This window comes from Anas acuta, chromosome 7 (assembly GCF_963932015.1).
Source record: "Anas acuta chromosome 7, bAnaAcu1.1, whole genome shotgun sequence".
Lineage (NCBI taxonomy): Eukaryota > Metazoa > Chordata > Aves > Anseriformes > Anatidae > Anas > Anas acuta.
This window is the reverse complement of record NC_088985.1, coordinates 33,370,486-33,386,696: the sequence shown is the minus strand read 5'-3', so window position 1 is coordinate 33,386,696 and position 16,211 is coordinate 33,370,486. Positions and strand designations below refer to the sequence as shown.

General features: G+C 43.8%; 1 protein-coding gene across 13 annotated transcripts in view; it reads left to right on the top strand.

Annotated features, from left to right (window-relative positions):
* The window catches only part of FGFR2 (fibroblast growth factor receptor 2), an 85,356-nt gene that overhangs the window by 51,675 nt on the left and 17,470 nt on the right, over positions 1 to 16,211 (top strand). For 5 of the 13 annotated variants that reach the window (XM_068689016.1, XM_068689023.1, XM_068689021.1 and 2 more), the window contains 2 exons: positions 3,276 to 3,479; positions 15,370 to 15,520. In XM_068689016.1, the coding sequence (XP_068545117.1) occupies positions 3,276 to 3,479; positions 15,370 to 15,520 (355 nt within the window). Of the gene's footprint in view, positions 1 to 1,108; positions 1,254 to 3,275; positions 3,480 to 15,368; positions 15,521 to 16,211 lie in introns of all 13 variants that reach the window. The other 8 variants (XM_068689024.1, XM_068689022.1, XM_068689018.1 and 5 more) reach the window with 4 other exon arrangements.

Here is a 16,211-nt window from a genome sequence, read left to right as displayed (position 1 = left end):
TCGCGAACAATACAGATTGGCAATGATGTGTCTACGACTCACAACTAAATTTACTTGAAAATGATTTAGTAAAAATTTGCTCATTCTCTCATCACATACTTCAAAGTGATGTTTTGCAATGGAACAGAGACATAACCCAACAGCATCTCTTTTTAAAATAATTTCCCTAAGTCTCCATAAGAGAGTCATTGGCACTGATGCCCTGCTGTGCACATCCTGGGACAGCTGGAAAGTCCCAGGTTTAAAAGCCTCTGGATTTTGGATTCAATCTATTTGTGAAAGTTTGGATAAACACTGATACACTCACTGGTTAGCCATGTAATGACCTGTCACGACAGAGATCTAGCAAGTCCAGAATAAGAGCAGAAAGAAAGTCTATTTTTTTCCTGTCTCTCTCTCTCTTTCTCTAAGATTTAGAAAAATATATATTTCTCCTCCCTCGTTCTTGCACCATTGGGATCCAGTTTCTCTCTACATCTGAGAGCCACAACTGATCCTCTCTGAACACGAGCATAGATACCTTCCTACGTGACTCTGTCCACTGTGGTCCTAAGCAAACCATCAAATATTACTGGATTTCAGATTGAACTCTGAGATCTGGCAACACTGCAAAATGTACAGCATTTTAGTGCAGTGGATGATGCAAGTACCACAGATTGCTGGAGACATTTGTTAAGTGGTGGCCTTTGGAGCAGAATTTACCTTCTTTTATCCTTTCAGAATGTATTTTTATTCCTCTGAAACAGGCAACTACATGTGAAGGATACCACGTTCTGTCCTACTGTGTTTTCTCTCTGTTTTTCTTTCAACTCTTTTATTGAAAAAGAATAAAAAAAACCTTTGTGGGTTAATTTTTCCATGTCATTTGATTGCATGCATGTCTAGGTGGTGAGTTTAGGTCTGGTGAAGGGTGTTGATGACTTTCTGAGGTGAGCTGGGACCTGTTGGTAAACGCCTTTTGGATGAGGGACTGTGGATGGGGAAGGAGCTTTGCATCTCTCCACCTCTGCCTTTCCAAAGTGCAAAGCCCTGTGGCTTCATCTCCCTGTCCACAAGAATTCTCTCAATGTCTAGCTTTTTCTCTTGCTTCCCTCTTTTTTTTTTCTAGGCTGCCGGTGTTAACACCACGGACAAAGAAATTGAGGTTCTCTATATACGGAATGTAACTTTTGAGGATGCTGGGGAGTATACATGCTTGGCGGGTAATTCTATTGGGATATCCTTTCACACTGCATGGTTGACAGTTCTGCCAGGTATACACTGCTCTCTTTCAGTGGTTTTTCCTCTTTTTTTCCCTTGTTGATTGCTGCAGAATTAGCACAGCTTCTGTCTCAGAAAATGACTTCAGGTTTCCTCAACGTTTTTACAATGATTTTATATGAATATTTATTTAAAGACACTTGTCTCAAGCCAGTGGATTGTCTTGTGACATTGTAATTTGCAACTCCAAAAACATTAAAAAAGTAAAATGCTATTGCACTTAATTATTTTTTACATCTGTTAAATGTTCATCAAAAACAATAGGAAGCTGCGCTTCCTTCTCACTTAAGTGTGATAACTGAAAATCACCACATCAATCATTGTAAACTTCAAGAGGAGGAAATTCAGAGTTTCTTAAGAAGCTTTGGGACTGATTTGGCCATAATCGTGTACTAATTTGTCAAAGTACCTAAGCTATTCAATATGCTGAAATTCACTTTTACCTATCATCCAAATTTTAAATTAAAATTCCAATTTTAATGTCGATGGCTTATATACAGAAGCAGTGCCTTCCATATCTTGGGAATCAGCTCCATGCATCTTTAAACATTGCATGCACTAAGAAAACAAGTAGTCATTTGCTTTTACTGCAAAGCATGTCTTGCTGTTCTGGGGTTGATGATGTTTCTGTCCTTAAAAGAAACAAACATCAATGTGCTTTATTGCCTGAAAATTGTTATCAGCTGTTAGAAGATGTAACCATAGTTGGTTTTGACACTAGTCAAATGTTCTTGTTTATAACTGTTGGCAGCTGCCTTAAGAGTTCCTTTGAAAAAATGTGAACCACCTGAGGTTTGCTGGGTCATCTTGTGCTTACCATTTATTAATTGTTAATCCTGAGTAAGAAGTACAAAACCTGCATGTGCATATTGCTGAGATTCATTGTACATGAGTGAAACTTTCTGCAGATAATTTCTTACCCCTTTTTAAAATACGCTGAATGAGGCAACGTTACTACATTTCACTCGTACGTGAACACCAAGCCTGCGTGGTCTGTCACCAAGCAGGCAGGCAGTACCAGTGTAAAGCTTGCTTTGCTAGCAGTGTTTGCATTTTGCAAGTGCTTGAACAGCATACTTTAACCGACTTTCTTGAATGGAATATTTTATAAGCCTCAAACAAAGCACAAGAAAATTTCAGCTTGAACGTGCATTGCTTGTGGAGTGACTGCTGATTGCTGTGGAATGCTGTTTATCTGGGGGGTAAATCCCAGATAAGGGATTAGGGGACTGTGTTTGCACATATAACTGTCTCAAAGACGATTTCAAAATGGTTTCAGTCACAGTAACAGCTAGGTAGAACCACTCCCACTAAAACCTAATCTCATAGACTAGCAACTGCTGTTGAAGTTCCTTAAAATACCCAGCCGTAGCGTGGCTGACAAAGGAGCACTCACTAAGACATGCTGTTAGCAATTCAGCGAAATTTTAGAAACATGGCGAGGGACCATCCCACCTTCCTTCTGTGTTATAAGCTCCCAGAGAGAATTTTGGATAAACAAGCAATGCAGACTCAAGCCCCAACTTCTGTTTGCGAGTTGAGACATTCTTTCAGGCTGGCAAATTCAGTATTACATCTTTAAACGTGCCTTTATGTGGTTAAAAATAATTACAGTGCTTTTGAAGTTTGACTTGAGCAACAAAATGAACCTGAACCTAGTTTGAATACTTCAGTTCCTTCTTTTCCCCTGAAATTAGACTTGATCATTCAATATTTTGATGTGTGTTTGTCTACCTGAGCAGGCAGACACATGTACGTGTCTATATGTACCTACTTAGGTACACAGGCACACACGATGGCAAAATGAGAAGTTAAACCAGTGATCTGGAGAGACGCATTGTTCCCAGATTGCAAAATAGCCTAAATATCCACAGTATTCTGAGTGTCACGAAGTCACGGCAAGAACTGCTGATATTTTACCATGTCATGTTGTTCCAAGCACTGCGCTGAACTATACTTGTACTGTGTGCTAACTCTGTGGTGTGATTGTTCCCTCCCGAAAACCTGCGATCCAGCTCCTGAAAAAGAGAAAGAATATCCGACATCTCCAGACTACCTGGAAATAGCAATTTACTGCATAGGGGTCTTCCTGATCGCCTGCATGGTGCTGACGGTCATCCTGTGCCGCATGAAGAACACCACCAAGAAGCCCGACTTCAGCAGCCAGCCAGCTGTCCACAAGCTGACAAAGCGAATCCCTCTGCGCAGACAGGTAACAGAAAGTAGATAAAGAGTTTGAAGAACTTTTACCAAAGCACGAAGCCAGCACATCCTTCTGATGGGAGCTTTGTTTGGAAGGGGCATAAATGAGCGTTAAACCAAACCGCATTTAGGGATGGTTTTAGGCTGGCACCTAGGAGGCTGGCATGGGAAGAAAGCACGTCCCAATGCAGCAGTGTGTGTCTCAAGGCGAGGAAATCAGGGATGTCAGAGCAGAAATGTGAAAAAAAAAAAGGAATACATTCTGTATTAGCAGTCTATAGATGGAAAAAAAAATCTATTTGAAGTATTTTGGGGCCTGATCCCACAGCTTATTGAAGTCAATGGAAAATTTTTTAGTGACTTAAATGGACTTTGGAACAGAATCCTATTTAATTGTGTATTTATAATGTTTCTAAGGTGACTATTATTGTAGTAACTAGGTACCAGATACGGAGAGGTGTTTTTTGGGAAAAAAATTTAAGAACTGAGGGGAGAGAATTTCATAGCTCAGCATCCAGAATCCACCTCAAAATAGAAAGACTGTAATAAAATAAAAATAGGGGCAACACTAAATCAGATCTCAGGCAGTTGGTTAAGATTCTGATGTTGCTGAGTGAGAAACAAAAGCGAATGCCAGATGTAAGATGCACACAACAGGATTGCACGAAGTAGATTTTGCAATCGCTTGTCACTGGCAGCTAGCATTTCTGGAGGGGGCAGCGCCACGAACAACAAACCAGTTGAACAAGTAACAGGCCTTTGGCATTGTCACAGGCCATCGCTTGCCAAAACAGCCCTGATTCCCACATACTATCGTCTCCTAAAGACTTCTTTTAATATGTTTTGATTGTCTTGCAGTGAGTCTTCAGAATAGACAGCTAGACCCACACCCAGACCGCCAGCGCTGCGAGGCTGAGGGCAGTCTGCAGCTGAGGCTTTGGTTCACCTCCTTATTAACAACAGGGACCTTTTGTGGGGTTTGGATCTGGTCAGGGCAGTGTGGATCTGAGGGTTTGGTTCATCTGCAACGTTAATGAGTGGGGCGACATTTCTGCAGGTGGTTCTTGTAGCCTGTCCAGCACGTTATCGCTGTCGCAGTAATACCCGACCTTAAAACTAGTTCTTCAGTAGAGGTGGGTATGTGAAAGTTTGGATGTGCTTAGAGTTAGGGTGGAGCTTGGTGTTGGGATTTCAAATGGTGTTACTGTTTTCTGAATCTACTTGGTTAGAAATACAGCAGAGGAATCCCTCCTGTAATGCATCAGCTGTCATCCTCTAAGGGGTGACAAAGCCTTGAGGTGGGGGACAGGAGCTTTGTCCAATCTGAAAAAAAAAATAATATATATATATATATATATATATTTTAGCAAAAAAATCTTATTTTGTTTTACTTGCTTTGCCATATTTTAAATTTATTCTGTGATTTTACACATTTGCTTGAAAATCACTGGAGAGGAGAGGTACTCTGAGTATATTGCAAAGAGTGAGAAGCCCTCAGCTCAGCTTACACATCTCCATGGCTAAAATTCAATGTAGATTTCTGGACAAAGGCGGCTTTTCAAATGTTGTATACTTAAGTAGAGAGAGAAAGATAAATATTAGCTGCTTAGATAAAAGGCATGTATTAGACTTCTGCCTGAAAATAAAAGCATCATCATAACCCGGAGATAAGTTGATGGCTTAAAAAATGCCCGGGGTTTGGTGTGAGCTCAGTTGTGTCCGTTGAAAATGGTTCCTTGAGGGGAAAGTGTTATTTCAGGGCGTGTGACTCCAGTGCCAACCACTGCCCACAGTTTTGCTGTTTATCATTAAATGATGCAATATGGAACTTCTCCAAAGCTATTGTTTTCACAGAGGGAAACATCTCTGTCTTATAACATGCTTGTCAGGTCAGTTTTTATCGGTTAACTTTGTTTTCCTCATACTTCTTAGCAGGAAAAAAGGCATTTTGCTTTTAAAAGTGGGACTATTTGTTTGAAAAACAATACACGTTTGAAAGTGAGAATCCTATTTCAACCCAGGAGCAAAAATTCCATCACTTTCAATTCTCCTGACTATCCTTTCATTTACAGGAGTTTCTCATTCAAGGGCTCTCTGCTGTCATATTTTTACAGAGGAAAACAGCTACTATAAATATTAAGAAGAAATCTGTATTTCTGTTTATGATTTCACTGGTCATCTCACTGATTGTTCTGGATTATAAAGGCAGGATGAGACTAGCAATCCCTGGAACCTTGCTCATCAACCATGAAGATTTTGTAGATTTTCAGTTATCAGTCTTGCCAGTCTGTAAGGCTGCAGCAGTTTAGTTTCTGCATCTTTTAAAAGATGGTTTTCAGTTTCAGAACCATGGTCACAAATCAATAATTAAAATAAAAAATAATCCAGGCGGCGTTTTATTTAATGGGTGTGTTCTCCTGGGTAGTTAAGATTGGTTTGTTGTACCACCAGGCTTACTTTTTGGTTGGAGTTTATTTGTATTTCAGATAACTGTATTTACAGCCTTGTAGGGCTTTGTCACAGACCCTATATTTAGAGGCGTGGGTGCAGAGGGCTCTCCTTTGGCTGCGTGCTGTGCTGTGCAGAGGAAGAGCAGAAAAAGTGGCCAAATTGTCGGGAGGATAAGTGCGAGTGAGCAGGGGAAGTGCTTGTGACAGGTAGATGGTGTGAGCGTGGCAGAGAGCCGGGGCCAGTGGATGTGATTTGTTGGGATTCCAGGGAAATGAGGCCATGTATTGGGGAATTTGTGATATTGTTTTGGAAGCTCTCCACTTCGAGGTCAAGTTCCCTAAGGATCTGGATATGAAAATAATACCAGTTCAAGAGGAGGCATTTGCATGGCCGTGATGCCATCTCGTCTAAGTGGGATAAGAGTCTTGCTGAGTAACATATGGTTTGATTTGCAGGCCTGGATTCTCGTACACTGACTATTTAGTCTGAGCTACTACAGGGTTTTATCATTCCCCACATGCAGGCATTTTTTCCTGCCAAAATGTGGTTCTCTCCGCATTCATAGGAAGGGTCATGATGAAGTCAGGAATTATCAGTTCCCTCCCCCTGCAGTCCTATGCCTCACTCGGATCTGGTACTTGGTTTTCGAAACAGAAACCGCTTACAGGGAAATCTAGCAAGCAGTTAGAGAGAGCTGCAGTGCTCCCTTGGGATTAGCCATGCTCTGCATGGGAGCACCAGCTCACAAGGTGGTGGGAAGACAGATTTGCAGGAGTGAGCATTGTGAGCTGGTTTGCACCATGGGCTTTAGGTGAGAGGTTTTTCCAACTGAAGGGTAAAGAGTAGACGTTGATAGGATGATTTTGTGAACTTTGGACCACTTGGCTACGTGTGTGTGTTTGTCTTAGAAAGGAGGAATGATCTCTTTTGCTTAGTATTTTAAATACATTCACGTTAATTTATACGTACTGTGGTTGTTCATAAACACACAGTGAACATGTTTGTGATGAGCAAAGACTGGTTGGTCTAAAGTAAGGCTGAGGTTCACCAACCCAGATAGCTGTATTCAAAATGATGGTGGCATCTGGAGCCTGAGAAAAAGAAGAGTAATCTGGAACAAGTAAAGAACCATAGTATTGCATGTAGTGTTGAGCTGTAAAAGTATCATTCATTTCAAGGAATAGCCTCTGAAATACAAGGATTAATAGATAACTTGCAGTAGGAGGTGTTTCAAGGAATTTACTGCAATACGTACTTTAGTTTCTTGCTTTATCCTTGGTTTTCTCTATATAGAGACTGTTGACTTGCCTAGTTGTACTCTTTGTTATATTGCTGTTATTGCTGTTATGCAAGTGCTTTGAAAGGCAATCTTTTCATGAAAGGATTGTGCATGTGCAAGTGTTTCAAATGCAAGTACTTCTATCACGAATCCTTAGATTCCATCTAGTGAATTTACCTTATATTTTCCTAGATCCTGTCACTGAGATGGGGCATTTCTATCAACAGCTAATTGCATTTCTTACCAGCTATATTTATATACATATATGCATATGACTTCAAATTAACTTTTATAGCAGAGCCTTCAAAAAGACTGACAATTATAGGAAATCACTGCATGGCTGCTAAAAACTCACAGCATGAGTGCCAGAACTGACAGATCTAAGCTTCAGGATATGGTATAAATCATCAGTGGAGGAAAACACCCTTCATAATCAATTACAGACAATTACACACTGCTCTGCAGCTGATTTTGCCACATGGCATTTAAAGATTCATTTAAGTTTTAAATGCTCCACTGCTTAGAAATGCTTGCGAAGTATTATCTCAAAGCTGATTAAATACAGCATGTTGGCTGAAGAACAAATATATAGTTAAAACGGGGATGTAACAATGCCTTGGTACATGAAGTTTGGAGACAGTGGGCTTTTCTCCTTCCACAGTCGAGGAATGGGGCTGAGGCTGATACACTTCTTGGTTCTGACCTAGAACTGGAAAGGAAGCGCACAAGAAACGTTTTTATGTTGGAGAGCTACCCTCCTGTTGAGGTTGACATATAGCACAACGATCCGTTCAGTGTTCTGCTTCTGTCGAGCTGACTTCTGCCCTCCTTATGTTAATTAAGCTCCCAAAATGTCTTCTCAGTGTAGCATCATTGCTTAAAACAGGCGTTACCAATGCAGTGCGTAGAGCATGAGGATGGCTCATTCGCCCACATCAAGGTGAACCTTTACTTCTCTGTCCCAGTTCTGCTTTGTTCCTTTGTCACGTCCCAACATAACAGCACAGCGGCATGTTTTGGTGTGCTGGGAGATTGCCCACAAAGGTTGTGCATTTTGACCAAATTTCTACCTGCTGCTTCGTGGCACCTGGTAGACCCCAAAGCGACCCTGGGTTTGTATATTGGCCTCATATAATTAAAAGCTTGCTCCAAAATCTCAGTATGACCTTTGTTACCCCTGAGTCCTACGTGCCTTGAATTCTTGCATTGAAACCAAAAAAAGCACTCACATACTTGAAAGCAAGAAGAAAGAGATGTGGGGTTCCTCGCAGGACCATCACTGCTTCTTGAACCTGCGTGGTCAGGGTCCGGAGGGTGGTGCTGCAGGTGGAAAGGGGAAAGTTGCAGGCTGGAAAAAGGCTTTCTACGTGCTATTACTTATGTGTACACTTGCAGATTAAAGTTGACCACATCTACTGACCTTCAAATATGTAGGGCTTTCCTCATTGTTTTATAGTGCACTCTAAAGCAATGAAAAGAGATGCTTAAAGGGTGAGTTCGAAGGTTAATTCTTTACTATTGCATAAAAGGGAAAAGGCCATTTGAAAACAGAAAATCTCCTCCAACTGAAGTCCAGCCTGGGTTGGCTTAATCTTTTCTGGAGCAGACTTTTATAGCCCTTCAGCTCCTGTAACCACTTGCACTGCTCCAGTTAGTCAATCAGAAGAATATTCCCTGGGAGTGCAGTCCATTTTAATTCTCCCAGACATTGAGTAGTTCCTCTGGATTTCTCATCGTTCCTCTCCAAGCTAATGTACTTCGGTTAGCTGCAGCCTCTCCAGCCAACTGTCCATTTATTATGTGAAGTAAACATGTTCAATTGCGTTGAAAGGGAAATTCACACAGAATCACACACAGAATTTTCTAGGTTGGAAGAGACCTCAAGATCATCGAGTCCAACCTCTGACCTAAAACTAACAGTCCCCACTAAACCATATCCCTAAGCTCTACATCTAAACGTCTTTTGAAGACTTCCAGGGATGGTGACTCCACCACCTCCCTGGGCAGCCCGTTCCAATGCCTCACAACCCTTTCAGTAAAGAAGCTCTTCCTAACATCTAACCTAAAACTCCCCTGGCGTAACTTTAGCCCATTCCCCCTCGTCCTGTCACCAGACACATGGGAGAACAGGCCAACCCCCACCTCGCTACAGCCTCCTTTAATGTACTTATACAGAGCAATAAGGTCACCCCTGAGCCTCCTCTTCTCTAGGCTGAACAAGCCCAGCTCCTTCAGCCGCTCCTCGTAGGACTTGCTCTCCAGGCCCCTCACCAGCTTCGTCGCCCTTCTTTGGACCCGCTCAAGCACCTCGATGTCCTTCTTGTAGCGAGGGGCCCAAAACTGAACACAGTACTCGAGGTGCGGCCTCACCAGAGCCGAGTACAGGGGGACGATCACCTCCCTAGCCCTGCTGGTCACAGTGTTTCTGATACAAGCCAGGATGCCGTTGGCCTTCTTGGCCACCAGAGCACACTGCTGGCTCATATTCAGCCGACTGTCCACCATCACTCCCAGGTCCTTCTCTGCCTGGCAGCTCTCCAACCATTCCTCACCCAGCCTGTAGTTCTGCTTGGGGTTATTGCGCCCCAGGTGCAGGACCCGGCACTTGGCCTTGTTGAACATCATACAGTTGACCTCAGCCCATCGGTGCAGCCTATCCAGATCCTCCTGCAGAGCCTTCCTACCCTCGAGCAGATCGACACACGCACCTAGCTTGGTGTCATCTGCAAACTTACTGAGGGTGCACTCAATGCCGTCATCCAGATCATTGATGAAGATGTTAAAGAGGACCGGCCCCAGCACCGAGCCCTGGGGGACGCCACTAGTGACTGGCCTCCAACTGGACTTGGCTCCATTCACCACAACTCTTTGGGCCCGGCTATCCAGCCAGTTTCTAACCCAACGAAGCGTGCGCCAGTCCAAGCCAAGAGCAGCCAGTTTCTTGAGGAGAATGCTGTGGGAGACGGTGTCAAAAGCCTTGCTGAAGTCAAGGTAGACCACATCCACAGCCTTTCCCTCGTCCACCCAGCGCGTCACTTTGTCGTAGAAGGAGATCAGGTTCGTCAAGCAGGACCTGCCTTCCATAAACCCATGCTGGCTGGGCCTGATCGCCTGCTTGCCCTCCAAGTGCCGCATGATGACTCCCAAGAGGATCTGCTCCATGAGCTTCCCTGGTACTGAGGTCAAACTGACCGGCCTGTAGTTCCCCGGGTCTGCCCTCCGGCCCTTCTTGTAGATGGGCGTCACATTTGCTAGCCGCCAGTCAGCTGGGACCTCCCCCGATAGCCAGGACTGCTGATAAATGATGGATAGGGGCTTGGCCAGCTCATCTGCCAGTTCTCTCAGTACCCTTGGGTGGATCCCATCCGGCCCCATCGATTTGTGGACATCCAAGTGCCGTAGCAGGTCACCTACCAGTTCTTCGTGGATGGTGAGGGCCACATCCTGCTCCCCGTCCCCTTCCACCAGTTCTGGGTACTGGGTATCCAGAGAGCAACCGGTTTTGCCGCTAAAGACTGAGGCAAAGAAGGCATTGAGCACCTCCGCCTTTTCCTCATCTCTTGTAACTAAGTTTCCCCCTGCATCCAGTAAAGGATGGAGATTCTCCCTAGTCCTCCTTTTTGTGTTGATGTATTTATAAAAGCGTTTTTTATTATCTTTAACGGCAGTAGCCAGATTGAGCTCCAGACGAGCTTTGGCCTTCCTAATCTTGTCCCTGCACAGCCTCGCTACATCCTTATAGTCCTCCTTAGTGGCCTGCCCAATTTTCCAAAGATTATAAACCCTCTTTTTTCTCCTAAGCTCAAGCCACAATTCTCTGTTGAGCCAGGCTGGTCTTCTTCCCCGCTGGCTCATCTTTGGGCGCATGGGAATAGACCGCTCCTGCGCCATTAGGATTTGCCTCTTAAAGAGCGCCCAGCCTTCCTGGACCCCTCTGCCCTTCAGAACCGCCTCCCATGGGACTCCACCAACTAGTGTCCTGAGCAGCCCAAAGTCAGCCCTCCGAAAGTCCAATACAGTGGTTTTACTGGTTCCCTTCCTGGCCCCGCCAAGAATAGTGAACTCCACCATTTCGTGGTCACTCCGCCCAAGACTGTTCCCGACAATCACATCCTCCACCAGTCCTTCTCTGTTTGTGAAGAGAAGGTCTAGCAGGGCACCACCCCTGGTAGGTTCACTAATCAGCTGCGTCAGGAAGCTATCTTCCACTTTCTCCAGAAACCTCCTAGACTGCTTCCTCTGGGCTGTGTTGTGCTTCCAGGATATGTCAGGGAAGTTGAAGTCCCCCACGAGTACAAGCGCTGACGATTTCGCAACTTCTGTCAGCTGCCTGTAGAACTCCTCATCCGTCTCCTCATCCTGGTTCGGCGGTCTATAGCAGACCCCGACCAGGACACTAGCCTTGTTGTCCCTGCCGATCCTAACCCAAAGGGACTCGATCTTGTCATTCCTAGCCTCGAGTTCTACAACATCGAAAGACTCTCTAACATAGAGAGCCACACCGCCACCCCTTCTGTGCTGCCTGTCCCTTCTGAAGAGCCTATAGCCAGGCATCGCAGCACTCCAGTCATGAGACTGGTCCCACCACGTTTCCGTGATGGCAACCAAGTCGTAGCCTGCCCGCTGCACGATGGCTTCCAGCTCCTCCTGTTTATTACCCATGCTGCGTGCATTGGTGTAGATGCACTTCAGCTGGGCCTTTACCTTATCCTCCGGCCTTGCCATTGCTCCCCCTGGCACAGCCCCAACAGTCCTTGCTTCAGCCCCATCCCCCTTCTTACCTAGTTTAAAGCCCTATCTATCAGCCCTGCCAACTCCTGACCCAAGATCCTTACCCCTCTCCGAGAGAGGCGCATCCCATCCGGTGCCATCAGGCCCGGTGTAGCATAGACCTTCCCGTGATCAAAAAACCCAAAGTTGTGCCGGTCACACCAGTCACGGAGCCACGAGTTTATGCGAACAGCGCACCTTTCAGCTTCCATCCCCCCTATCGGAAGGACAGAGGCAAACACAACCTGCGCGCCCGAACCTCTAAGTTGTCGCCCCAAATCCCTAAAGTCTCTTTTGATCGCCTTCGGGCTTCTCTTTGCTACTTCATCGCTACCAGCCTGAAAGACCAATAGCGGGTAGTAGTCAGTGGGCCGTACCAGGCGCTTGACCTTCTTGGCAATGTCCCTGACCCTGGCCCCAGGGAGGCAGCAGACCTCCCTACGGGTAGGGTCAGGCCGACAAATAGGGCCCTCTGTTCCCCTAAGGACAGAGTCACCCACAACAATCACCTTTCTTTCGTTCTTGGTGGAGGCAGTCCTGATGCGTGGAGTTGACCTCCTCACCCTAGGAATCCTCCTGGGAACACTTTCTACCTCTTCCTCAGTTGCTGTTGATCTCTCATTCTCCAGGGCCTCAAACCTGTTTTGTAAGGGCACCTGGGAAGGTAAATTGGCAAAGTCTTTCATTTATTTTTCTATAGCATTATTATTATTTAACTTCTGTGTTTGAAATGCATCACTGGAGTATTTCGGTTTATTGCATGTTTACATTTACCAGTTTTTACTACTCTAAGGTTCTGAATTGTGAGTGTAAGAGCTAGTGGAAAGATGGAGCTTTTGCAGAGATCTGGACAATGTCTAATAAAAATATTATATCCCTGAAGAAAAAGACCCCGGGACATTTTGGTCTGTTTCTGGTGCCCAAGGGGTATCATCTAAATTTTGCAGTTTCAATTCCATGCCTTCATATTGTCCCACAAAAACATTGTCTATGATGACAAAGGAAGGCAAGAACATAAACATGATGTTTAAAATAAAAAATAATACATAATACATAATAAATATTGAATAAAAAATCTTGGAAGTAGGAGAAAACTGGACTTCAGGGGAAGACTTCAGGGAGAGAGGAGCTGCAAAGCTGTTTGTATATTTATGGGTGGTTCATTTCATTCAGCAGCATTTTAAAGCTGAAATCATGAAAATGAGGGGAAAAAAAAGAAGTAAAAATGTAACTATGGGCCTGGTTCTCCTGCTGACTTGCCGTGCAGCTCTGAGCAAGCAACTCAGCTTCTGCAGGTGTGTTTCTGCATGGGCTGGGCACAGCAGCGCCCCTCTCTAAGGGCTCTGTTCAGTATTCATTTACTGGTTTATTTATGGCTACACAGTCTACATTAATAGCTGTTTTCTGTTTGTATCCCAAGTGGTCACTGTATTTATTATGCTAGAGGAATGTGCCAGGTACTTATATTTGCAGAAAGCAAACACTAATGCTAACGACAGTGGGATGGGCGAGGGGGAAGGCGGTCCAGCTCTCGTGTTTGAATGGATGCTTTATTTGGGCGGTTGTACTTGCTCCTTCCTAGACATACATCTCCATGCAAGCAGAAGGTGGAGTTTCTGGTGTCAAGGAAAGTCTGTCAGTCAGCTGCAAAACTGGTTACCAATGTTAAGCTTTTGAAAGCAGTCCTTAACACGTTGTGCTTTCTGAAACCCCTTTCCAGTCTTAATCTGTGGCCCAAGGAAAATGTGCCGAGAACCCAAACCTGTTTGCTGGGATGGGCTTGGAGCTGTCTACCTGGAAAAAGACCTCTAAGCCAAACGTTTGTCAAAATCATGATGAGAAATCTGAGAGCCATAACCTCGTCCTGTCAAAATGCATTGTGTAAGAGCACGATGTGGTTGCAACAGCCTTTCAGCCCCATGCTGAGAAGCTCGAGTAACTCGGTGGTTTGTAATTGTTAGTTGGATGTGAGTGCAACATCGTGCTCCCTTAAATTACCAGGTGTCACAGAGACAAGACGATTTTGTGTTCGTATCACTGTATATCGCTGACTTGCACTTTAATGCTATTAGGATCTGTTTGCCTATAACAGCTTTTATTACCTAGCTCTACGACCTCTGAAACTAAACTGTGACCTGGTGACACTTTACATAAGCAAACTTGGTGTGAAAGTTGACTCCAGATGACAAGGAGAAAGGTCAAGAGGGGTGGTTATACCAATGCTCTAGGCTTCCAGCTTGGGGGCGAGGTCCTGACAATGCTGGACAAGAAGCATCTTCTGCCACCTGACGTGAGGATGGGTACCACCAACTGCATCGCAACGTGACCTTCATCCCATCGTGGCCACCAGCTACAGGCTTGGCACAGATTCTCTTGACCTGAAGAAAGGAGGATTTACTCTTACAAGAGGGGACATGGTGGCAATACAAGCATTTTTTGTATGCATTTTTGCAGACAGCGGGCTGTTTGCAGGTTTAAGAGAAGAACCTTATGGAAAATGCACCATTTTCACCAACAGAATTTTTGTAATGTGGATGGAATAGCTCGTGCCTCTGCTTTCAAAGCAGCTATCATTAATTACCTTTGATGCTCTGAGGAAAATGTATTTTTGTTAAGGACGATGACAAATCATCCTCCAAAGTGAATTACATTTTGAAGTGTTGGACGTGAAAGTTTTTTTTATGAACTCTTTTCTGCCTCACTTACAGAATATTCACTTAAGAATGTAGTTCATTGAAAACTGAGGTACCCCAACTGTTGTGATAGCTTTTTTGATACTTTCAATATTAAACATTTAGAAAACATGTGAAGGGATATCCTCCATTTTCTACACAGTAAAACGCCTGTGACCTTGGTCACTGGCACTGGTGGAAAAAATCAGGGGAGTCTTTGTAAAAACGCCATTTTTAAATTAAAAAATGAAAATTTCACTTTAGTATTTCTAGGTGTTGCTATTAAATTTTGTACTGATTTGGAAAAAAGAAATGATGACACGGGAAGCTAGAAATGAGTAGGAGAGAGCTTATCTGCTCACAGTAGAAGCTGCCCACTACGTATCTGAGGGTGATGATGTAAATACTCACTTGATTAAAAATAAAAAAATAATTTATCAAATTATAAGAAACATGCATTTAAATTCCCTTCTGAGTTGAATGTATTTTAGAATTTTGTTCGGTGGTTTACAGCTCATGGGACAGACTGACAGGGCAGCGATTGCAGTCAGTTTTGTGCTTACGGGGCAGTGTAAATGTAGGAGGAGAGTTCACTCCAAACAAGACTGGAGGTTCGGTCCCTCATACCACTGTTATAGCTGGCTTGGTTTTCATGTACTGCCGTTTTTCAGCTTTTGGTCCAAGATTACATCTCTTCCTCTTTTTGTTTTTTGTATCTTGCATTGCAACAACAGGTGTCGGCCGACTCGAGCTCCTCCATGAACTCCAACACGCCTCTGGTGAGGATAACTACTCGCCTCTCCTCTACTGCTGATGCCCCAATGCTGGCAGGAGTCTCGGAATACGAATTGCCAGAAGACCCGAAATGGGAGTTTCCGAGAGATAAGTATGTTGCCCATTTCCCTTAGTGCTACCTATGTGCATCTATACAACATGACACAGTATGAGAGGGAGCTTCTTTCCAAAATCTCTCAGGGTTTCTTTAGCTGAAAGAAAATCCCAATTACCTGAACCTTCTCTGAAGATCAAGATCCAATTCAATTATCTGAATTATTATTTTTTTAAATGGAAGTTGAATTTTCTCTGCCTGTTGCTCTGATTTATTTTCTGATTTCTTAAAGGCTTTCAGATACTCTGCTGAAATCTAACTCCTCAGTTAGGAGTGAATCTGAAACTTTATTTTAAAATATATATGGTCTAGACTGGGAGAGATATCAGCGTGCAACAGTAGTTAAAGGGCAGATTTGCCCAAGCATTACCTCTGTACATTAAACCATGTTTTTTAGTTTGGTACATTATTGGTCAATGTTTATAAAATATGTAATAGAATGTCAAGTAGGAGATAGAGAAAGTCTGGAATATGGTATGAGAAAACCTTTTCTTTCACTTAGATCTTATGGAACGGTTTTTCTGGTGATTTAGTATTAACCTATATTAGTGGTGATCATTTTTGATTTAGCAGGGCATTTTGCATATTATGTACTTGTGTGTACAATTTCTGTGGTTTAAAAGGACTAGGTTTCAAGCAGAATGTACTGAATTTTGATACATTTAAATTAACAGGGCTAAATAATTCT